The sequence below is a fragment of the Saccopteryx leptura genome, chromosome 3 (genome assembly GCF_036850995.1).
Source record: "Saccopteryx leptura isolate mSacLep1 chromosome 3, mSacLep1_pri_phased_curated, whole genome shotgun sequence".
Lineage (NCBI taxonomy): Eukaryota > Metazoa > Chordata > Mammalia > Chiroptera > Emballonuridae > Saccopteryx > Saccopteryx leptura.
In genome coordinates this window covers 355,881,424-355,906,714 of record NC_089505.1, presented here as the reverse complement: position 1 = coordinate 355,906,714, position 25,291 = coordinate 355,881,424, and the positions used below count along the sequence as shown (strand labels likewise).

General features: G+C 38.6%; 1 protein-coding gene across 3 annotated transcripts in view; it reads right to left on the bottom strand.

Moving 5' to 3' along the window:
• The window catches only part of COL14A1 (collagen type XIV alpha 1 chain), a 219,744-nt gene that overhangs the window by 87,799 nt on the left and 106,654 nt on the right, over positions 1-25,291 (bottom strand). For all 3 annotated transcript variants that reach the window (XM_066379414.1, XM_066379415.1, XM_066379416.1), the window contains exons 24-33: positions 19,920-20,066; positions 16,061-16,117; positions 12,243-12,382; positions 10,177-10,300; positions 9,036-9,179; positions 7,471-7,635; positions 6,844-6,882; positions 6,557-6,695; positions 3,985-4,127; positions 2,381-2,490 (exon numbers count right to left, since the gene is read on the bottom strand). In XM_066379414.1, the coding sequence (XP_066235511.1) occupies positions 2,381-2,490; positions 3,985-4,127; positions 6,557-6,695; positions 6,844-6,882; positions 7,471-7,635; positions 9,036-9,179; positions 10,177-10,300; positions 12,243-12,382; positions 16,061-16,117; positions 19,920-20,066 (1,208 nt within the window). The remainder of the gene's footprint in view (positions 1-2,380; positions 2,491-3,984; positions 4,128-6,556; positions 6,696-6,843; positions 6,883-7,470; positions 7,636-9,035; positions 9,180-10,176; positions 10,301-12,242; positions 12,383-16,060; positions 16,118-19,919; positions 20,067-25,291) is intronic.

Here is a 25,291-nt window from a genome sequence, read left to right as displayed (position 1 = left end):
GAGAATTAATAGGTAAATAATGATTTTACATTAAATGAATGCCAAAAGAAGTTACAAATAGCTGTACAAGGGAAGGTATCATGGTAGTTCAGAGAAAAAGTGTTGGACATGAATCACAGTTATGAGAATCATATTGTAAACAGAGGATGAGTGTCCCTGAAATAATGTCATCTTTCAAACAAAAATAATGTTACTTTTAATTTTATAGATTTTATTCCATCTTAATTTATTTTTGTTTATTTGTTGTATAAGAACTAAAAGCATAAAAACTTACACCAGTTTTACTTAATATTTTATTTAAATTGTATCATGATACAAATAATTTAAGTCAATAGTGGAGGCATTGGGGAATTCTTTCTTCTTCATAAAGGAATTAACCATAATCTACCCAGACAAACAATATTGGAATAAATTACTTGTTTTATAATCATTTAGAAGGGTATAATTTGACTCATGTATTTTTGAGCCTTGGAATAGTTTTAACTATTATAAATTATAAAAATTTTCATGCTGAGTGCTAGAGAACCTGCTATATAATATTCATATTTTAAGAACTATTAACTTGTGAAGAAGATTATACACATTAAAAAAAATCTTTTGCTTTACAAAAGGAGACAATGAAAAGTTTTCAAAAATATTTTGCTTCTTTGATTGTACTTAAAGATCTATTTATATAATTATAACATTTTGAAAGAAACCTTGAGGCCATGCTTCTTATCCCAGATGTAAAAAAAGCCAACTGAAGATCACTAAGAAATTAAGGTAAAGTACTTATTTAATTATCACTTAAGTTATAAGCAAATCAAATTTGATCTGTACAAATGGAATTTGCATCAAGATTTACCATAAATATATCTAGTAGGAAAGTAACTTTTTTTATGATATGCCTTTCTTACTTTATTTGGCTGTTTACCTTTATTAAAAACTTAGCAAAGTGAAGGAAAAATTTTTCTTCATATTACTTTAAAAAACTTGAAAATTTATAAATTTAAAACCAATTTTTAATGAATGTTACCTACAGGTCTTTGAGTTCTTCTGGTAAGGTAAACAAAGCTTACCATTTACCTAAAATTCACAAAGAATTCTTTGGAATGAGAATGATATGTCCGTGCTCATTACACAGCCGAAGATGGCAATGTATTTTTTTTAACAGTCATAAAATCTCACATGCTTTTCATGTGCCCGACAATTTTCTTGAGGACTTTGCAGTAGACATTGCCTCACCAAAAAAAGAATTGTGTCAAAAGGAATTACGATATCTCCAAAGAGATGCTAATGGGACCATTTTGAACCATGAACTAATTGATCTCGTGTTTGCATGATACTTTGTAAAGTCCTATATAACCAGGAAAAAAGTTATACTTTTACGCAACTCTTCTTATGCAAAGCAGAGTAGAATTTTGTTATGTGATTATTCATAGGCAGTTACAGTATTCAAAGCCCCAGAAAGTAGCAAAGTTGTGTTTTGACCGTGTCAGGAGACAGCCAAGATGAAGACGGCTGTGCTACATCCCTTTTCTCACTTAACAGGGCAAGAAGGGCTGAGCTAAGAGGCTTCTGCCCCACCACCTAGTAAATGCTCTGCTCTCCCTGCAGTCTTGGTGTTGCACACCTAGCAGCCCAGAAATCAGTGGGCTTACCTGCAAACACAAAGGAAACAGTAGAAATTGGAAGGGAGCATGTCTATTCCAGTGACCACCAAACCTAAGTGTTTCACAGATGTACAATGTGAAGGAGCAGGGCTCCTACCACAAGCGCCAAATCAGAATAAGAGCAAGTAAAGTCACATTTTATAAAATGTGTCCTCAGGATAACTTTTATGGTGGTAGTGATAGGTTATCTACATATATGTAAAAAAATAAAAGTATAATCAGTTACATCTATCTTTACATTTTAACACGATTCATCTGATTGCACCCCCTTTTTTTTTTAAGTGAAGAGAAAAAAACTAGTGATGCTGCTCCAGCATGCTCCCTGACCAGGATCCACCCAGCAACCCCATCTAGGGCTGATGCTTGAGTATCTAGCTATTTTTAGCACCTGAGGCTGATAAGCTTGGACCAACTGAGCTATCTTCAGCCCCTGGGGCCACACTTGAACTAACTGAGCCACTGGCTGTGGGAAGGAAAGGGAGAGAAGAGGAGAGGGATGGGAGGAGAAACAGATAGTCGCTTCTTTAATGTACCCTGACCGGTTCAATGACCGGGAATTGAACCTGGGATGTTCATATGCTGGGCAGATGCTCTATCCCCTGAACCACTGGCCAGGTCCTGATTGAGATTTTCATCTGCACTGGTAGCCAGGTCGACCAGCAATCCTTTCTATGTCACACATAATGCCTGCTTAATAACACAGTCCCCTCTACCAAGGCACTACTTACCTTGTGAAAGCTTCCATGGAAAATTTTTCTAATGTCAGGTCCTTCAAAAGTAACGGTTTGAAAGTCCCCACTGTAGTCATAGTTGAAATATGTTAAGGTTTTCCCACCATCTAATCAAACAAATAAAAATAAAAACATTTTAGAAAGAATTAAAATGGATGAATAATTTTCTAATTCAACGCAAGGCTGAATTGTTTTTGAAGCTCTGTTTAGAACATAGCGAAGAATAAGGAAGGATTTACAGTCCTTGGGTTGCTTGGGCTGTTCCTTGGTTGTCCTAACTGATTTAACCATGTGATGATGATAGTGAGGCAAAGACTCCTATACCTACTCTTCCTCTATCCTTCCTTGTCTACATTTTCAACTCTATCACCCTCTTGAAAGCCAGTTGTCTGAAGCTAGGACCAGAGGCAAACAAAAAGGGAGAATAAAGTTAATCAAATCTTTAGAAATAGAAACCAGACTCTTTACCTAATTAACCCACTATAGCAACCAATTTTCTCAGGACATGCAACTTACACCACCTCAAAAGAGTGATATTCCAATGTCTTATTATGACCAAACAAAAACCTTCCTAATCTTGAGCATTTCATGTTACAAAGAATATTTTATTACATAGAAATAGGAATATTTTTTTCTCACTAATTCATTCCCAGGTTACAATTTAATTCTTCACTCTGCTTTCAAAAGGAAAAGCTAGTCTTAATCATTTTGAGAGACTTCATTGTTTTCCAGTCCTGAGTGTGTGTGTAGTTAGTGGCTTACACCTTTTTCATCTGTAGCTTTCCCTTAGTTTTAATATCAATGCGAAATGCTTTCACAATATCATATTTAGTTGTTGACTCATTTCCATGTACTGAAAAGTCCTTTCACAAATACTAGGTGAAAACAAGCTTAACATTCTTTCCTTATCCAAATGTTTGAGTTAGCACCTAACAGTAGCCACTAAATTTTTGGTTCCTTGCTTCATTCGAATTCTAAACTAAAAATCCATTTAGATCACTCATTGACATTAACCAAAAACTTGATGATCTTCTTCAGCGATTCTTATGTGTGACAGCCAATAGTGTGAGGTTAAGAAGCTTCCTTCGTTGGTTCCTTCTCTACCTTTCAACATCAGAACAATGGTGTTTCCCAGTCTTCAGATCTATTCTCTTCTCTTTCTGGACCCACTATCTAGACACAACTTCCAAATTCATTTCTCCATGCCAGAATTCTTCCCAAATACACTGCTGCTGATCTGACGGGGCAGGGGGTTGTATGTGTGTGTAGAATATACAACAGGCATCTTAACAACTATCATATCCAGGTTCAAAACATGAACTCCTGGCCTCACCCCTCTGATTGACTCCTCCTTCCCTATCAACTTTACTCTTCCTTGCAGTATTCACTATCACAGTAATTTTCTCTTTTACGTGAGTACTACTATATTCTAGAACCTGGTGCTGGCACATAGTAGGAACTCAGTGAGCAGATAAATGAATGAATGAACTGTTTCATAACTGCATTGTTTAAGTGAGTTATCCCACAACATACACAAAACAGGCAAGATGGCATGCCGCATGCATCCTTCATAGATGTGGGTGCAAATGTTATCTACTTACTATCTAAAATGACCCCAACCAATGGGTCTGAATTTCTATTTAAAATCTCCCAAAGGGCAAATGGCTCCTCCGGAGTGTCTGGAAGAATCCGGAATAAAAAACTGATTGTATAATCAGAAGGCAATCCATCTGGATGTAAGAACCTGAAAAGGGAATGACAATAATATTTAATTGTATCCCTCTTCAAAACGGCATCTAATTATAAAAGCAAGTACAATGAAAAACACAAATATACAAGAGTTGGGAAAAGAAACACAAGTAACAGCTCACCATTAGTTCCATCCAGAGGTGATCACTGTTTTTGATGTATTACATTTCCATCCAGTTTTTAAAGAATTCCTGTATTTTCCAATTTATATAGTTCTGCACCTTTATTTTCTTAACACCATTTACTACACATTTCATATTTCTTAAATATTTTTAGGCTCTGGCCGGTTGGCTCAGTGGTACAGCGTCAGCCTAATGTGTGGAAGTCCCAGGTTCGATTCCCAGTCAGGGCACACAGGAGAAGTGCCCATCTGCTTCTCCACCCTTCCCACTCTCCTTTCTCTTTCTCTCTCTCTTCCCTTCCTGCAGCCAAGGCTCTAATGGAGCAAAGTTGGCCTGGGTGCTGAGGACAACTCCATGGCCTTCACCTCAGGCACTAGAATGGCTCTGGTTACAATGGAGCAACACCCCAGATGGGCAGAGCATCACCCCCTAGTGGGCATGTCGGGTGGATCCTGATCAGGTGCATGCAGGAGTCTGTCTTTCTGTCTCCCTGCTTCTCACTTCAGAAATATACAAAAAAAAGCCACAAACCATATCTATTTTTAAAGGCATGATATTTAATGTCTGTATAGCCTTTTTTTTGGCTATTCATAATTTATCTATCAGGTCACTGCTTACTGAACATTTAAGTAGCTTCAAAAGTTTTATTATTATTAGTCACATTTATTTATAGTCCTTTGGTAAAATTTAAGACATTGTTAGTTTCTACGACATGTGGGAGTTAGTCATATTCCTGTCTGTTCTGTGTGGCATGATGGCACCATATACATCACCTTTAAGACTTAAGACCATCTTATTCCTGCTGCTGGCAATAATGTCTGTAGACAGCTCTCAGATACCAGCTCCCTGCAACAATTTCCTTAGCTGAAAAAAGAGGCCTCTTCCGAGGTCATGTCCACCTTTCAATGGCATCTCTTCTCAATGACTGGTCTTTGAGGATATACAAGGTTCAAAGCCTCACAAGCCAACGGTGATAGCTCCATTTCCAGAATGCCTGTGGGTGGGTCAGCTGAAGCTTTCTCGAGACCGCTTCACACCTGGCTTCTCTCCTGGGCCCCATCCGACTGCCTCTGTTTGTTTCCACATGGGCACGTCCTCATCAACCTCCCTGCACCCCGGTCTCCCTCCCCCTCCAGGTCTGCCTCCTGGGGCACCCAGCTTGCTACACCATCTCATCTCTCTAACAATGATGTAGATCAACTGCACACTCTACATCTGGGAAGAGCCCCATAATAGTTACTAATTATATGACTAAATATGTGAATTTGTGACAAGATAGCATGGATTTGAAAATGAAAGTGTGATTTGCATAAATAAAAATATCCCATTCACTTGTTTATATATTAGTTCATTCATTCATTGAACAAATATTCCTACTGTATGCCAGACATGGTAACAGGTATTTTGAATACATCAGTGAACAAAACTGACAAGTATTCTTGTATAAGCACTTAAATTCTTCTAGTGGGATGAATTATACAGTATGTTGGAATATAAGAATTGCCAGAGAAAAACAACAGCAACAACAAAAATACAGCAGCAGAATGAGGATTGGGAATGCTGCAATGGATTATTTGCAATTTTAATTGTCATTAGCATTAACTTGACCTAGAGGCTCATGAGAATGTTACATTTGGGAAAAAAAACCCAAAGGGGGAAAAGTCATCAAGCAAATGCAAAGAGACAAAAGTGGGGTATGCCTAGTGTGTTTGGAAAATGGACTAAAAGAGACATGAGGTTAAGTCAAAGATGTAACAAGTAGCCAGATAATGTAGGGCCCTGTATGCCATTCAGAACTTTGGCTTTTACTCCAAGGGGAATGAATAAGGAACCATTAGTAGATCTTAGAGTGATGTGGTCTGACTTACATTTCACGAGAGTCATTCTGACTGCTACTTGAGAATAAACTCTAAGAAGGCAAGGGAAGAAGCAGGGAGACCAACTATGAGGCTGCTACAGTGATCTGGGGAAGAGATGGTGGTGACAGTGGAGGTGTTGAGATTCTGTGACAATAGAATTTCTTGATAGACTGCATATAGAGCATGGAAAGAGAGAAGTCAGGCTTTTAACCCCTGAGAAACTAGTTTTCATTAATTGAGCTAGAACAGGTCTTATTTTAGGTGAAGCTGGTTCTGTAAGGAGGATAAGGGATGTGAGTCTAATGTTTTTAAACATCATCTGCTCTAAATAGTATAGAAAATCTTATTGCGAACTATTACAACATATCAAAAGTTGATATCATTTTCCCAGTGAGATATAATAAACACATGATTGGTTTCAATAGCTAGCAAGGGAAACATACTTGGTTGGCTGGGAAACCAGAGCATCCTTATGAAGTCGGTAACAAGGATACACATTGAAGGTACCAGGCTCCATAGAAACTCCTTGCACTGATGAAAAATCCTTTTCAACTAAACCAAACATTTCCATCATCTTAAATCCTAAAAACAACCAGACAGAGCAAAAGGATAAACAGACATCTTAGGATCTTAAATGTCAAAATCAGCCTATTAAAAATGAAAAGACCCCCCAGTGGGAGTTATTTAATATAATTCTATTTGGAAAAAAAGTGATAATGATAATGCATACCAGCAAGATCGATGCCATCTTTGTGCACCAGTGGGCAGGCTGGGAAACAAATAGAAAAAACACACAATATAAAACCCTCATTCAGATATTTCCCAAACATATTCTCCCTTGTCCTGAGAAGAGGAAGCTAACAACCTTTCCGGAAGTCAGTTGCGAGGGAAATCCAAACCAGATGTGGCTATGGTTTTCTGTGGATTCCTAAATATTAAAGTGCTCTCACTTCTTCTATTAAAACCAAAGGGGCATAGCTTCCTTCTCCCCTTCTGAGTCCATGAAAATCTATGGTGGTCACTTAAGAGCATACGTTGGGATGTCTCAATTCTGGTTAGCCTGATGAGCAATCTTAATGGAGTTTTGAAAACTATTTGTTACAGCCGTTTCAGCAGAGTTGCGTTCGAACACGAACTCTCATCTCATTAGGGAAAGTCTTACCAACCTAAAACTCTAAACCTGGGAGAGGGGAGGTTTACTTCCAAATATTCTGAAACATAAAACAATGTCTGCATAAGGAACAGCTCTGCAAGACAATATTCTTTCCTTAGATCAAGATCGGACTCGTTATTTAACTGGTATGAAACAATTCAGACTTTAAGCGGCAAGAATAAGCACACATTTCAAAGAACTCACTTGCTGACGCGGTTTCGCAGACAAAAGTAATCAACTCATCTTCGATTTTCTTAAAGGCATCAAAGTCATCCACAAAGAAGACGTGGCGTGCACTGGGCTTGCTGCCAATGTTAACCAACTCCGAGTAATCTGCATCGGCCACGCCAATTGCAAAAATGTTGTAGCCTGTGGCAGAACGGAAACAGATTTCTGATTACTTTCAATTGCACAAGATACAAATATTGCAATATAAGACATGTTTAAATGTTTAAAATATGTTTTATCAAGAAGGGGGGGGGTGGATAATTCATTCTTTACAGTTCATCGGAATCCTGCATGCACGTATTTCATTATACGATAACTATTCCATCATCCCCTACAGAAACTTTCTATTTTAATGAAACTCTCAAGCAGGCCATTGCCCCGATTAAGTACTTGAGACAAAGTCGTTACCATTAGGGTAACATCTTTTCTTCTTTTTAAAATTTTTATTTATTGTTTTTAGTGAGAGAGGAAAAGAAACAGAGAAAGAAAAAGAGACAGGAGCATCAATCTGTTCCTGTATGTGCCCTGACTGAGGAATTGGACCAGCAACCTCTGTGCTTTGGGATGATGCTCTAGCCAACTGAGCTGTCCGTCCAGGGCTGGAGTAACATCTTTATGCTCGCATATTTTTGATAATTATTTTAAAATGTATAAGATGAAGTGCAGTTGAAATAGAGAATTTTTATCTCAGTGTTTATTTCAGATGTAGAAACTGAGGTGTTTGTAGGCTTAGCAGCCAGAAATGAGTCATATCAATATTGGCAAATAAACATTTAACTATTTGTCAGACACATTATATAAAATGTAATCTTCACGACAAGGTTTTGAGAATCTCCATTTTACAGATGATGAGGCTGAGGAGTTGCTTTGATCAGATTCCCTCTCTGGTCCTTTATGATGGTCCCTTTCATAGTATCAGTTGCTGGCATTTCTTTTCTTTTTTTTGTATTTTTCCAAAGTGAGACGCGGGGATGGGGGAGTGGCAGACAGACTCCCGCATGCACTCGCACAGGATCCACCCGGCATGGCCAACAGGGGGCGATGCTCTGCCCATCTGGGGCATTGCTCTGCTGCAACTGGAGCCATTATAGTGCCTGAGGTGGAGGCCATGGGGTTGTCCTCATTGCCTGGGCCAACTTTGCTCCAATGGAGCCTTGGCTGTGGGAGGGGAAGAGAGAGACAAAGAGAAGGAAGAGGGGGAAGGGTGGAAAAGCAGATGGGCGCTTCTCCTGTGTGCCCTGGTTGTGAATTGAACCCAGGAGTTCCACACACCAGGCTGATGCTCTACCACTGAGCCAACTGGCCAGGGCCGCTGGCATTTCTTATACAGGGCATCCTATAGGAAACAAAAATATTAGGAAAAATACAGAAAGATAAGCTCTATAACCTGGAAAGTATTTTTTAAATCATATTATCTAGCCATACTGAGAAAGATTTAGAATTATTTAAGTCATACAGATACAGCTTATGCACGTCTCGTCTGTTCAGAAAACGTTACCATATTATTGGTAGTCACTAATGCTTATCTGTACAAAGCTCACCATCTTCTTGCATCTCCCTGGAGATTCTGTTCACATCATCTTGTGATCGCCCATCAGTTATAACCACGATGACTTTTGGGATGCCTTTTCTGGTACCTGACTCTGAATTAAACAAGGTATCTCGGACATGCTTAATGGCTTTTCCTGAAACAAAGGGAGACAACAGTTCAGTTTCATTCCTGCCCATTTTTTGTTTGTTTGTTTTGTTTTGCTGGTGAGGAGAGGGTAAGAATAAAGTTCTTAAATCCATAAAAAAATCTTTAAAAAATTTATATTACTATGCCCCCCCCAAAAGTGATTACGGATGATTAGAAAATGAATATACAATGGAATACTATTCAGTAATAAAAGGATGAAATATTGCCATTTGTGACAACATGGATAGATCTAGAGAGTATTATACCAAGTAAAATCAATCAGATAAAAAAAAAAAAAAAAAAAAAAAAAAAAAAAAAAAAAAAAAAAAAACAAGACAAGAACCATGTAATTTCACTTATATGTGGGATACAAAACAAAAAAGTAGCAAATGAACAAACAAAGCAAACTAATAGATACAGCCAACAGGATCACTGTTACCAGAGGGGAAAGTGAAGGAGAAAGAGGGAACGGTGGTCAAATACATGGCGATGGAAGGAGACTGGATTTCAGATGGTGAGCGCACAATAGGGCAGGGGTCGGGAACCTTTTTGGCTGAGAGAGCCATGAACGCCACATATTTTAAAATGTAATTCCGTGAGAGCCATACAACAACCCGTGTACGTTACGCATTATCCAATAAAATTTAGTGTTGTCCCGGAGGACAGCTGTGATTGGCTCCAGCCACCCACAACCATGAACATGAGCGGTAGGAAATGAATGGATTGTAATACATGAGAATGTTTTATATTTTTAATGTTATTATTATTTTTATTAAAGATTTGTCTGTGAGCCAGATACAGCCATTAAAAGAGCCACATCTGGCACGTGAGCCATAGGTTCCTGACCCCTGCAATAGAGTATACACAGATGTCACACCTAAAATTTATATAATGTTATCAATCGATGTTAAACCAATAAATATAATTTTAAAAAAGGTAATTTCAGTAATTCCTAATAATCAGTTATTACTTTAGGTCATAAATGGGCTTTTTTTTGGTTTTACCTGTTTTTGTATTTCCACCTTTGTATGAAATGTGTTTAATAGCATCAAGAAGAGTTTCTTTGGTTTTGTAAGTGTCTAGCTTAAATTCTGTTCTGGGATCATCGGTAAACTGGACCATTGCAACCTGGAGAGAGAAGGGGTATGTGTTTTTACATACATAGTATGTAGATTTCCTCTGGGTCAGACAGCACACAAGATTATGATCTATACTTCTATTTCTTATTCAACCCCGTCCACAACTTCCTTAGTTTAAAATGCCATACAAGTTACATAACAAATCTGATCACACATGAAATAGTATTTTTTTTTTCTCTGAGCACTTTTCAGGAAAGTACTTTATTTTAAAAATTTCTCTCTAATGCTTGTGGGCCTTTGTCACCTCACTTAGATGGAAAAATGACAGTGTAGGCCTTTGTAATGTAACTGAGTTCAGAGAATCAGAGTTGGATTCTTCACAAGGATTTCTTCACAGAGCAAACCTATGATTACTACTCCCCTTCCATTTTACAGATGATAAAACTGAGGCACACAAAGCCAAGGAATTTGCACATATCACAAGAGCGGCTACTGGTAGAACTCACAATTGAAGACAGGTATATTCCACTTCAAAAATCTGTGTTCTTAATGCTTGCAGTGAAAGCCTTCCTGGCTTCTTTTCCTACCATTTATTTTTATTTCTGTGGAACTTTGGGGCCATTTTTAATTGGTGGGTCTTGTTGGCTTTTCAGACCTCTGATAGGGGGAGTAAACCCAGCATCTTCAGATTGCTGGTATTGATTTTGTGAGCTGTCCACTTTTACCATTTTATAAAGGTCTACTGCAGATATCCCCATCTTTAGAAAACCTCTTCTGGTCCCTCTATTCAAAGCAAATTTCTTCTTCCCTGAAATGCCTCAGTGATTCTATGTATTCTGCTTTTACGGTGCCTCTTATACCCAAATTTTCTCAGCTGTTCCTCCAAAATACGTTCCAAACTGTTCATTTCAGTGCATCCCATTGCGAGCACCCTCATGGACCTCCATCATCTCTCTGATGGACCAGTGAGCAGCGTCTTAACCGGTTTCTCTGCTTCCACTCTTACCCCTATTAATATTCTCACTCCATAACGCAGCCATTCATCCTTTTTCAAAAAGCACATCAGATCTCTGCTCTTCTTACTTTCCACTGGCTTCCATTGCATTTCTGATGACACCCAACTCCTTCAGTGGTCCCTATGACTCAACATCATCTGGCTTTTGCTTACTTCTTACACCCTTCTCCTGCCCCCCCCCCCCCCCATGCTCAACCACTATATGCTAGCTACGAGTTTTAGCATCGGAAACCTCAAATCTTATTCTTGTCTTAGGCCCTCTGCACTCACTATATTACCTTTCTGGGAATTCTACTCTCTGATCTTCACTGTTATCAGTCACATCTTAGTCCAAAAGACACATCCTCAAAGAGGACTTCATTGAGCACAAATTTTAAAATACCCCTTTTACACACACACACAGACACACACACACAAACACACACTTTTAAGTAATTCTCAGCGAATTTAAATCTCGTCACTGTTTTCAGAGCTCACATCCTTACCTGGTGAATTTATTTATTTATTAGCTTGTTTATCTTTGTCTCTCAGCCTCCTCTTCTCTATGCCTTTAAGAATATGGGCACCATGAAATTAGGGATATTGTTGGTCATATTCATTATGACAGTACTGTATCTGACCATAATAAGTCCTCAATGAATATTTTTTGAATGAATAAATGAGCTTTATGTTCTATTTGATCTATACTAGTGTGGCCACAAACTCTATCTTTTAAGACATAGAAAAGGCACTCCTGCGGACATGGCCATACTAGCCTGTCTTGCTTTGCTGAACTCAGTAGCTTTTAAGGGTGAGTATCTTCTCAAGGTCCATCAGGCATCAGTAAGCTGCTTCCAAATGCAGACTATGTCTCCTCTCATTTAGGATTGGATCTGATCATTACAATTCTTTATCCAGATCCCTGACTAGCAGCCATCATGATACATTAGAATAACTTTTTAATGCATGGAATGGATAATTGATCTATTTGCCTTACTTGAGTTCCATCGGCACCAATCTTGTTGAGGGCTCCAACGGTGTTATACAGAAAGTCGGTGATCTTGTTGAAATTTTCGTCTCCAATACTCCAGGATCCATCCACCATAAACACCAGGTCAGCCTTGGCAGCTCTGCACACTGAAGATCGAGAATAAATTTTGAATCAGAGGTAAGGGGGAAACATAGTTGTTATTAAACCAACAAAACAGATGATGGTTTCCCTCTGGTAATGTGAGATTTTTCCCAAAGAAAAAGTATTAGTTCTTTAAGTTTTATATTCCAACCTCTTGCTTACTGTGCTTCCTGACCATCATTTCTTTTCTATACTCAAGGTTTCTATTCATGACTCAGAAGCTTCTACCAAACACTTGGAATGAGAAAGGAAATAAATCCATCAACCATAGTTCCAAAGAATAAAAATGAGAGAATAGAAAAATATAGAACTAAAGGGATTTGCAGACAGAAGACTCAGCAAACATGCTCCGTTATGTACTGATAAGAAGGAAGTCCAAGCTCTCACCCTGTGCGCCCTGTCCTCTGCTTGTTGAGTTAGTAAACTTAGATTCAACTTCCGAAGGAAGGCATGTGATACCCACAACTTGATAGGTGTCTGGGCTGAGGCCATAAGCAAATTTTCATTCCAGCCTTGTTCAAACATTCTCTCTATGCCTTTCCACCACCCGCTGATACGTGTCAAAAGTGTACAAGTAACATAAGCCCAGGGAAACTATTGGTAGGTATTACTGATGTCAACACTAACAAGTAAAAATTATAATAGCAAATGCCTATTCCACTGAAAGCATTTTAATTGTCTTTTTTTTTCTGGGTATCATGTACAGTTTCAAATTATCTATGCCTCTTTCCTCTTCCTTAGTGTGGATCATTGTGACTGACTGTGTCTTATGATAAAGTGATTTACCGTACTCTTCGATAATCTGAGTCTTCTAATTTTAGGCGAGTTACACACACATATTCTTTGAGATACATGTGCCTTTCTCCTTTCTTTAGGAAAGAAAACCTCACTTGGTTTTTATATTATTAAGTACAACATTATCCTCTTAAAGCTATTTATAATGTAAAATAAACCGTCTCCAAGTGAGTCATATTCCAGGAATAATAAGGTTCGAGGGAGGTTGCTCTTATAACTTCTGTGCTTTATAAAATTTTACAAATCCATGGTTTTCATTTAAAGCTAAAAGGGACACAAAATCTGCTAATCATAAGCTTGTAAAGGAAAACCTGGTCCTCCTGTTTCCAAGGGAAGATGAAATCTAGATTAGGTTTCACCTTTGAAATAAAAGCAAAATCTATTTGAATATATAATCAAAATGAAAAAATTAACAAATAAAAAAATATATCAAAATGCATGAAGAAATTACCTCTGGAATAGAAAACTTTTTAATTTTCTTCTGTGTACGCTTTTCTACTTATTACCACATGTTTAATAAATATTCAGTATCGCTTTAGCAATAAAAATTTAGAGGCTTTTTAATTAACCACACTCAGCACAAATGGAACCGAAGATAAATAATGCATTCAAGGTGCAAAAGCCCCACCGTCTGGAACAGTGTTTCTGCTTTGTCAATCCTTACTCTCACAGACTCTTCACACATCTTCCATGAGCATTCGTGAGCGTTTACTGAATGGTATTCATGTTCAACTATAAATAAACATTCTGACCTCAGAGTATTTTGCAATCTATCTGCACATCAGAAATGCCTAAATAGTAAATTCATCAGTCAGGATTCTGCTTTCGGTTCCAATAGTGAAAATAATCATAGATAGCGAGATTAGAGAAAGCTACATATGAAGACAGAAGAAAAAAATATTCTGGCACTCCAGGTAGGGTAAGTAGCATTAAAAGATGCAGGACAGCTTAAGACATGTCCCGGGACCCTGAGCTGTACAGTGTTGATGTTACCTAACATCATCTGGGAAAAGAGTTGGCCAAGGAGGCTGATCATTGAAGACGTTGCATGGTGTGCTAGAAAGAATGCTGACCTTCATTAGAGTTTCTCGTTGCCTTTTTGTTTCTTTGATCTTACACCACTCCCATGTCTGATCCCACTAACTTTAGGCTGCTATAAGACAGGACCTACTTAGCTGTATCCTCATTCATAATGGGGACTTGAAAATTCATAACGAAAGGAAGAATTCTTCCAAAACAGCGTTCCAACTAGATGCTCCAGCCTTCCTCCGCCCTCAGCACTGCACCAAGCTTATCTTTCTCGAACAGATTTCCCCAGTTCAGCCTCCCTTCGCAAAACTTTGCACAGTGCACCATTTCCTCCAGGATAAAGCTCAGACTCCTTGTTCCGGCACAAAAACCACTTCCTAACTCTGTCTTCGCCCTTTCCCATGTGTCACTCATTGTTCCCCAAATGCATTATCTGTGTAAGTCATCCCATGACCTTGGGTGCTCTTCTCCCACTTATTTGCCTGGAACACTCATTCTTCAAAATGTAGATCAAATTTCTTCTCTTTCTCCTTTGCAAGTCTTTAACCTGCAGCAGCATTAGCCGTTCTGAGTTCTGGACTACCACAGTATAATCTCCATTTTTGAACTCATGTCCTTGACCTGTAAATACCTCGGCACACACCTAGTCTCTTGCAACACTGAGAATAAGCACACAGCAGCAATCATATATTGTTACTGTATTTTAAGTGCCTGTATTTTAAGTTTTGAGAATGAATAGTAGGCTTAATAAGTGTTCATTAATGGAATGAAAAAATATAAACTGTACTGCGTGGGGAAGTTTTTATAAATTTGTATCTTAACAGCTCAGGTAAGAAGTGATAAAAAATTTTTCTTTCTTTTTTTTTTTTGCTATTTTCTGAAGCTGGAAACAGGGAGAGACAGTCAGACAGACTCCCGCATGCACCCGACCGGGATCCACCTGGCACGCCCACCAGGGGCGATGCTCTGCCCACCATGGGGCGATGCTCTGCCCATCCTGGGTGTCGCCATGTTACGACCAGAGCCACTCTAGCGCCTGGGGCAGAGGCCAAGGAGCCATCCCCAGCGCCCGGGCCATCTTTGCTCCAATGGAGCCTTGGCTGCAGGAGGGGAAGAGAGAGACAGAGAGGAAGGTGCGGCGGAGGGGTGGAGAAGCTAATGGGCGCTTCTCCCGTGTGCCCTGGCTGGGAATCGAACCCGGGTCCTCCGCACGCTAGGCCGACGCTCTACCGCTGAGCCAACCAGCCAGGGCCGAAAAACTCTTGTGATGAAGATAGAACTGGAAGAAACAGCTGGGAGAGGCATTTCAGAGGTAAGCTGGGGAATTATTACCCTGTCTACTGAATTATAAACTAGATTCCCACTCACAATATTATGTAACTATTCCTTGATGAGCATTACTACTCTGATATTTTCAACAAAATCAATAGGAAGCAATTCTGTTAGAAAATCTACCCTATGTATAGAATATATGCAATTACATGGGTATTTTTTCTATTTTAAAAATTTGATATATTTTATATATAATATTGCATAAATGTAAGCTATACAACATGTTTAATTTGATACAATTATATATTATAATATGGATGGCACTGTAGGGATATTTAGTACCTCTATCATATTACATAATTATTGTACGGTGTTGTTGTCAATATTCATTATACTGTGCATTATAGCTCTGTCTTATTTAGTACTGGTTGCAAGTTTTACTTTATCAGGATTTGATAAGACTTTGTATTAAGGAGAAAATATCTTTTATTAATACCTTGGTTTTTAAATAAACAAACCAATAAAAGAGTTTAGGTTTAAGACAATCTTAAACCTAAACTCACATCATTATTGTATTATTCCTTTACCTTCTTTTGCTGGTGGAATGGTTGGAGGAAAAGTAGGTGGCTGAGTAGGAGGTGATCCTGTAAAAGACAAGGAGAAAGAACATCAATTAGCCATCTCATTTGTATTGAAGAAAGGCAGGTCATGGAGTAATAATTCTTTAAGGGACTGAATGATTGGGAAAGCTCTCTTAGAGAATTTAGTGACTGCCATAAATCAGCCATAGCCCGTGAAAGCTGACTCCATCCAACCTCTTAGCCTTAGACGGAAGGCTTGAAATGCCATTTGCCATGGTTCGGTTAACCCAGCAGTCGTTAATGCCATCAAACTGTCAACTACAAAGTGATTCTAATGCTGATTTAAGGCAGGAATCCTGCCAACCGATTTCACATCAGTCTCTTGCTGCTTTCACCCATGTAGTAAACTTCATTTCTATTCTGCCTAAGTCAGGATTGACCATCAGTCCTTGTTTAATAGCACTGTCCCCCTTCTCAACCAGCATCCCCAGGATGTGGTCCCCAGTGGAATCTGATTCACTGTTCTGTTCAGACTGTATCTGGGAACTTGGAGCTCTGGGGACCAAATGGCAGGACATTGGGATGCTACATATCAGTTCAACCTGGATGATGAAGGGTGAGAAGTCCGTGGAGAATGTGGAGGTGTAGTTTGGTTAAAAGACATGGACATGGTCCATCAGAAGAGTGACTATCATCCCCGTTCACGTGGCAAGTTGCTAGGAAGTTATGGCATCATTAAGCAAACAGCTTAAATATTATTCATATAAATGTTCTTTCCTATTATTATTTGACACTAAAAATTTAAGAAAAACTGAGAACATTCTTGTTTTTCCAGTTTCATATGTGGTAAAACCCTCAATTAATCATAGCCATCCACAGAGGGGGGAGTCCAGCCTCTAGAGACAGTGAGTGCCGTGTAGCTGGAAGGATTTGAGCTCAGGCAGACTGGTTAGTTGCCGGGAATGTTGTAAAGAGAATTCCTTCCCTGGCAGGAAGGTTGGAAGAGATTAATTTTTAGGTCTCTTCCAAATCTAAGAGCCAATAAAATAAAATTGAATAAAACAATTCAATATTTAAAAGAATGAGGTAACAGAATATTACTGATATGAAAAAACCTTCAACAATTATTATGGGAAATGAAGCAAGTCACAGAATACTGTGATATGGTCCCACTGTGAAACATAAAAAACTTCTGTCTCTCTGATATATGCATCCATCAGATACATCTTGATATATTTCTATAAGAAAAAATATCAATATATCAGTTAAACATCAATACATATTGATATAGTTATAGATGCATATATATCAGGTAGGTTTATAGGTCTATATATGCATCAGATAGACTTTTTTTCAGGAGATCAAGCTGGTATAAATGGATATTTTTGGGAATAAAGAATGGATAAAAGAGGAGGTTGCCAATGTGTTTTATACCTTCTGTTTCATTATTATGACTATATATCACTTTTATTGTTTAAAGACCATTTTTAAAGCTAAAAAATTTCAAAAGTAAAAAAAGAAATGATAAATAATCTTCATGCTAAAAATAGGATTGCAAAACTTTCTTTAAAGCAACACAAAATGCCATGGAAGCCAGGTTTATTTATCTTAAAATCTGTGGAGAAAGATTTGTGCATCTTCTTTAATGTAGAAAATTAAGGCATCTCCAAAATTCAGTCAATAAACAGGAACAAATCAATGGGAGGCTATGGCAGACAGATCAATACGTTGGGGCAGAACATCTGCTCAAAGGACTCTTGGGAAGGGAGAACAATAAACTGGTGACACATGTTTACATTCCCTGTGTGGCATACAGATGGTCCTTGTCCTCAAGTATGCGAGGGGCTGTCACACAGAAGGGGCCGTGTTGATCTATCTGTCAGGCTTCAGAAGGTTGCACTAAAGCCAGAGTGTGGAAGCTGCAAAAAAGACAGATGTCCCCAACATGCAGAAAACACTGACATCAAACACAGCTATTCAGACTAACCCTGGGTTGGTAGTTAACAGTCATGAGGTTAAGATTAGGGAAAGGGAAGGAGAGCAGAGGTCACAGACTCAGATGTTTTTAGAGGTCAGGCAAGTAATGAATAGGAGCCAAGAACCAGCCCAAATTTTAAGACGTAGCAACTTGAGAGAACAGACACTCTCTAAAAGAGATAGCAGTTATTGGTCTCAGTAAGTTAGCAGCACCATAGGGTTCTGTGTGCCCTGTGTTGTCAGAGCTTTCGGATTTTCTAAGCATTTTAAAACTTACACATACATGTATATATGGCCCAAAGAAAACATTCTGACCCCTTAGTCATCACTTAGTGTCTTCCAAGTGATGACCGAACGTACTTGCTCAATAAGATACACATTGAAAAGCTGTTCACCACCACTGGGCTAAGAGAGTAGGAGTGTCATTTTACTGATGAACAAAAAAGCAGCTCAGAGATGTTGAATTGCCTCAAATAAAAACACAGCGCTAGATAGGGCTCCAGCTGAGCCTGTTTGATGAGACATCTTGTGCACCACCAGGCCTCTAATAACTTTAAAATTATAGGATCCTCTATCCATAAAACAGAATTCCAATCAGCAACAAGAAGCAAACTACTGATACATTCTACAACAGGCACGAACCTCAAAAACATATGCGAAGTGAAAAGACGCCAGATGCAAAAGATGACATATTATATACTTCTATTTATATAACATGTCCAGAAAAGGCAAATATGCAACAGAAGACAGTCAGTTGCCTGGAGCTGAAGATGGGCCTGGGGCCTGGCTGAGCCGTGAAGGAGGTCCTTGTGTTGATGGAAACGCCTGATGGTTGGGTGGTAGCAATGGGCGCACAACTGTTTACATTAAAAGGTACCGAATTGTACGCTTAAAATGGGTGAACTCCGTGGTATGTAACTTATACCTCAAAAATACGTGTGTATTAGAAGTGATGATTATTTCAGTTATGAAATGAAATCTTTATATTAGAAAATATTATATTAGATGATTCAGTTTATTAAACTTGGACTGACGGTTTTCGAAGGTCACACATCGATGATTTCTTTCTGCATGTCCCAGATCAACCGAAAGACGGACTCCTAGGTGGGGGAGCTCTCTAAACATTAGATAAATTGCAGAAGGGTGTCCTCCAGGAAAGCCCACTGCCCACCGCCTCTTCAGACACAAATCTTCAGGGATTTTGAGTTTAAGTTCAAGGTACTGAGTTAAGCACACAAATGTGCCCCTGAATTCACTGCAGTTCAAACCCTTTTAGTGCTTGTGGCCTCCAGGGTCAGGAAGCCCTGATTAAAAAGCCATTCCAAGAAGTTGACCCCCTCCTTGCTCTTTCGAACATGTAAAAAGTGCTTTGTTTTAATTTTATACTTTTGCCTTTCCCTTTAGTGCATCAGATCTGCTGCCAACTTGGAAAAAGTACAAGGGCCTCTTAAGTAGGCAATAACTTTAAGGCCAGCCAGTTGGAACATGTTGGCTCCCTGCCCTCCCGCATGGCTGTGGTAATATGCCATTGTTTGAATGTCAGGACCCGGTCCTTAAACTTCATTTCACACTCCACATACCACAAATGTTCCTTATGGATATAGATCACAATATAGGTCATTGTTCCAAGCACTTTGCCATCGGACGGCCTTACAATCCCTTGTGAAGCATCCGGAGGACAGAGGGGGAAACACACACACAGATGACATCAGTGGGCTACACGCAGTGAATTCTGGGACTGGCCGGGAGGAGCAAAAATTGGATTACAGATATTCCTGGGCAGCAGTAGCTGACATTTGTCTAACTGGAATAAAGGTTTCGAACCAAAACAGGACGCCTAAACACTGTCCATGGAGACAGGGATTGGGAGAGAAGGCACCGGACTTACGTGTTTTTTCCATTATGCTCACGCTGGGTCCCTCAATTTCCTGGAGCTTTGTGTAAACACTGATTTTATATTGTGAATCAGGCTGAAGTCTATAGAAGCAATGCCTGCTGGTTCCTCCACCCACAGTAGATTCTTGCTTTTGTGTATCTATAATAAAAAAAATTAAACACATACATAATAAAATGTTAAAAAAGCCATCAGTAGATTCTGTGCTTCTAAAATGCTTAATATGCATTAATACTCAGATAACTCCTGAATGGTTTATGCTTGTTTGAGATGTTGTATCGTATAATTGGTTATAAAAAGAATCACTGTCTCATGCACATTTCCATTTATATCATTTTTCCTCTAAAACAATTATGTAAATTTCCCTCTGGATTGATTTCCTTCCAATTCATAAGTTGCATCCATCTAGTCAAAGCCTTATATAGTTTTATTTCTAGAAATTCAAACACCAGTTGTCAAAAAATTTCATTGATTAAACATATCACATAGTATTTACTGGTTAAAAAATAAAACTCATTCAAAGTGTGATCTGCAGTTTATTAAATATAAACAGAAAACATAAAAACAGAGCAGTTGCTTTTATAAAGTGCAAAATGCAAAAATGTTAAGTATTGACTTTTACCTATTTGAAAGTATAATACCTATTAAATTTAAATCTATATTTTAATATATAAGAATATAACATACATATATATAGTATATTATACATATGTCAGAACAAACAAAACATTTAAAGTTTTGTTTATGGACAAACCCTGCTTTTTAAAAATATAAATAAAGCCATTTGCTCAGTGAAATTTAAAGTTTATTTTATAATTGTGAGTATTAAAGAGTATCAAAAGTGAACTTGAGAATATAATGTTTAGTAATATATATATTTGTTTGGAATGAATTAAAGCCTATCTTAATCATTTCTTTACTGAATGTATGTTTTGCAAAGCGATGAAATAAGAAAATCGTTAAGGAGTTTGTGAGATTATATGCTGCTGTGAAAGGAACTTGACAGTAAGAAGATGTTAGGAAGCGTGCTCTGCTTTGCTGATGTCCAAGTGCAGTCTGGCTTAGAACCCCACAAAAGTGGCTTCTTACTAACCCTTAAACACAACTTTGGGGCCTCTTGCAAGCTTCTGTGAGCCAGCTGTGATATAAACACTTCCCAAATCCTATGTATGATTCGTATTTATCTATCTCCATAAAAGTTTCCAGGGTCTCTCTTGGAATCCATTCTATAGAAATGTGCTTTTCTGTCATCTCCTCTATTTCTTATGGATACTCCTGACTTTTATAGACCCTTGACAGTAAGAATACAAATGGGTTTTACTGCTCAAAAAAACAAAACAAAACAGAAAATCCCCCACAACTATAAACCTTTGGAAAACTGAAACGAGTATGGTTTGATTCCCAATACTAACAAAGAGGGGTTACATGAATGGGGCTGGATCCATGTTGCTTTTGGCATGTGCGATTCAGGTCTAATGGCTTTGCCTTAAAGGAAAACATTTAAACTGATCAAATGATGCCTAACTTCCTCAACCCCTCATTTCAAAAGCAGGGGCTTAATTTACTTTTTGGAACAGGGAGAAAGGATTCTGTCTCTGCGTCCATTCTTAGGAAGCGAGGCTAACTACAGGCTCTGGGTTGTTATCATGGCGATAATGATGCCATCAACCTGACTCACCAGAACATCTTAAGAGTAGTTCCTGAGATCCACAACAAAAGACAATACAGGGTCCAGGATACTCTGTTGAAACTTTATGATATAAATGCTTCCATTCCCCAAGTGTCTCAACAATCATAACTTTTAGTCTTGAGAATAGATTTTGTTTTATGATCTTTACTTTTAAAGGTAGGCTCACCACTCTGCTGTAACTCTCTTTGTTAATAGATGGCGCTACAAAAGTGACATTTCGACATCTAAAGATAGAAGACAAGTTGAGCATCCTTTGAAACCGTTTCCTTTTAAGCAGGCTGAAAAGAAATTCATCAAGTTATGGAGATGAGGGAGGGGATACAGTCTTTGGGTATTACACGTAGTATATAAACACATGAACTTGAAGGGAAATGCTATGCCCAATATTGGATGCCAAGTCAACTCAAAACAGCTGGAGAGAGACAGGACTCCTGAGCATCCGCAGAACTCATGGAGACTCTCACGGGGTTCTGATTCACCCAAGATCTACAGAAACCTCCGACTTTGGTCTGTCCTACTATTAACCAAAAGCCTACAATTTAATTTGGCAAGTGTATGACTGACTCAAAAACAGATTTTATTTCAGTCTCTTCTGAGAGGACCTTATCCTTCTGGTAATCTTTTTCTTTTTGGGTCTTGGCTATGAAAAACGTCATAATATTTACGTGGGTATAGAACATCTGTTGTGTTTGCATGATTTGTATCTAATCCCTCTTTCTTTACATCTGTTCTTCCCCATTCGTGGTCTTTATGGTTTTGGAGGAAAAAAAACCCAGAAAGACAACACCCCTCCCTTTCCAGATACAGGGGTGGAAGGAAACCAGGTCCAACCAGTGCATTTATTTCATACCCTTGAATTCAGTGACAGATTGGGGGGCACCTGAAACAAACTGCACCAACGTGATTCAGTTCTTGGACTTTTGTTAGAATTGAGAAAGAGAAGCTTTTTCTTTCTTCCATTTTTTTTTTAACATAGACTGTTACTGGAAGCTGGGAAGTTGTAATTCTGGATCTGACTGGGGCCAACTCACAGAATCTGGTTGAGAATAAAGGCAGAGGAACGGAGACAGAAGAATGAAGCAAGGTTTAATCTGAATGACATTTTTTAACACCTAGATCCAGATGTGCCTGAAGCCAGATACTTCGGAACTTTGCAGTACACTAGCCAAGAAGTTGATCCTTTTGCTTGAGTCCCTTTTATCTGCATCTTTGCCATTTACAAACAAACAGAATCTGAATAATACAGCCTTGCTACTTTGTTCACAAAACCCTTGGAAATGTAGAGGTCTCACCTGAGAGAAAAACCCCAAAAGAAGACATTTTAGAGAAACTGAAGACCAAAGAAGAGAGTTGACCAGGAATTATGGTTATAACAGAGGTCTCGTCACTGACTTCATTTCAAAATACAAGTGAACATGACCGAACTACAGAAAATACATATTTTTTAAAATTAACAAAAAAAATCTGGAAAATGTTACCTGTCAAACAGTAGGAATTTGTCAGAGGCATTCAGAAATAGGTCAGCCAGCCCTGGCTGGTTAGCTCAGTGGTACAGCATTGGCCTGGCGTGTGGATGTCCTGGGTTTAATTCCTGGTCAGGGCATAAAGGAGAAGCGCCCATCTGCTTCTCTACCTCTCCCCTCTTGTTTCTCTCTCTCTCTCTCTCTCTCTCTCTTTTCTCCTCTCACAGCCATGGCTTGATAGGAGCGAGGGAGCGAGTTGGCCCTGGGTGCTGAGGATGGCTCCGTGGCCTCGCCTCAGGTGCTAAGAAAAGGCTTGGTTGCTTAGCAACAGGGCCACACCCCCTATGGACAGAGGATAACCCTATGGGGAGCTTGCCTGGTGGATCCCTGGTCAGGGCGCTAGAGAGTGTCTGTCTCTGCCACCCCTCCTCTCACTTAATAGGAAAGAAAAGAAAAGAAAAAAGAAAAGAAAAGAAATAGGTCAGCCAGGGATAAAGTTCTTCTCCATCACTTGGAAAACTTAGGTCCCATTTCTCTCTAATATTTCCTTGGGATGCAAATTTAAAAGTCTGCAGCCACTGGGAGCTATTACAGAGTTCAAACAGCAGGAACTCCGGGACTCATCAGGTTAAAAGGGGAAGAAGAAAGAAACAACCCAATTCTTCCCCACTCCAAAGTAGAAAGACTATTCCTTGACCTAAACTATGTAAGTTACAATATCTTACCACAATCCTCACTGCCGTCTCTGCATTCGGCCTCCACCCCTAACTCTCCTCTCTGAGGCTGTCACTGAGAGTCTCTTGCTGTCCAGTTGGTTAATGATATTCAGTGAGACTACTGGGTAAATGAGACGTAGGCCAATTAGGCGCATAAATCTTTTCAGTTACAAATGTTGATGAAAAATAGGTTTGTTCATTCTTGTTTAATTGAGACTATGGAGTCTCTGTTAAAGAGGTTTCTGGCAGCCTGAAAATTATCCTGAAGGAGTACATGTCAAGTTAACCTGAAGATAAGAAAGAAATGTGGATCTATATATATATATATTTTTTTTTTTGCTAGCAAAGACCTTGGCTTCAAAAAGAACTTATTGAGGTTTTGGATTACCGGGTTGTTGCCAGACACATCGATCATATCCTCTGATAAGAATCCCATTGCTGTTTTGCAAATATGATAAATTGAAAGCATTTAGTTAAAATACTCATGGATTTCACCAATTCCACTGATAAGTCAGTTTTTATACCATTTTATATCAATCTACATAATTATAATTTTTATGAAAGATGATAAATATGTTCCCTCATGTCAACTTCTTAAGTGTTACATAAAGATAAAGGAATTATGTGGTCATTCGGGACTGTGATTTTTAGACTTATTGTTTTGTAAAGCTAAACAAATACAACTAAATGTCAACCCTTCCATATTAAAGTGTCAATTAGCTAGTCATTTAAAGATAAATAAAACATAACTCAAGATTTTATACTTGTTTTTCAAATAGTTGTAAATCTTTCATCCACTGTGGTTTAAGCTTTCCATTAATCATGCTAAATACAACCACAAAATCCCTGTGACTTGTCTCGACTTTCCCTTAATCAATGTTCATTCTGGATTAAAGCCACTCCCTTGTGTTTAGCCCATGTCAGGCTAAAACAATTCCCAGGGATCACACACAAACAGTCAAGGAATTAGGGGTTTGGCCCATCTGCTGAGACAATACCGTGGTTGGGGTGGGCAGAATCTCTTCTCATGGTGTTCTTATTCTATTCTCATATTCTCAGCATATTTCCAAATGCTCTGAGCGCTCTGTGCTCACAAACTGTGCTTTTCACTTTCAGGATTAGATCAGAAGTGGGATTTTTGCATTTTGAATGTATTTATAGCCTGTGATGTATAGGCTACTAAACCCAGTCCTACCTAGACCCCCAAAATTTGCTCCTTCTGCATTTTAAAAAAATTTTCTTATTGATTTATTTTAGCCAGAGAGGAAAGGGGAGAGAGAGAGAGAGACGGACAGGAACATCAATCTGTTCCTGTATGTGCCCTGACCGGGGATCGAACCAGTAACCTCTGCTCCTTGGGCCAATGCTCTAACCAACAAAGCTATCCCTCCAGGGTTCTTTCCGCTTTTGTGAAATAGGAAAACCATGATCATTTGTCCAGAAAGAAAAAAAATTAACAATTTTATTAACTGGAAAGATTAAAAAAAAATCACTGGT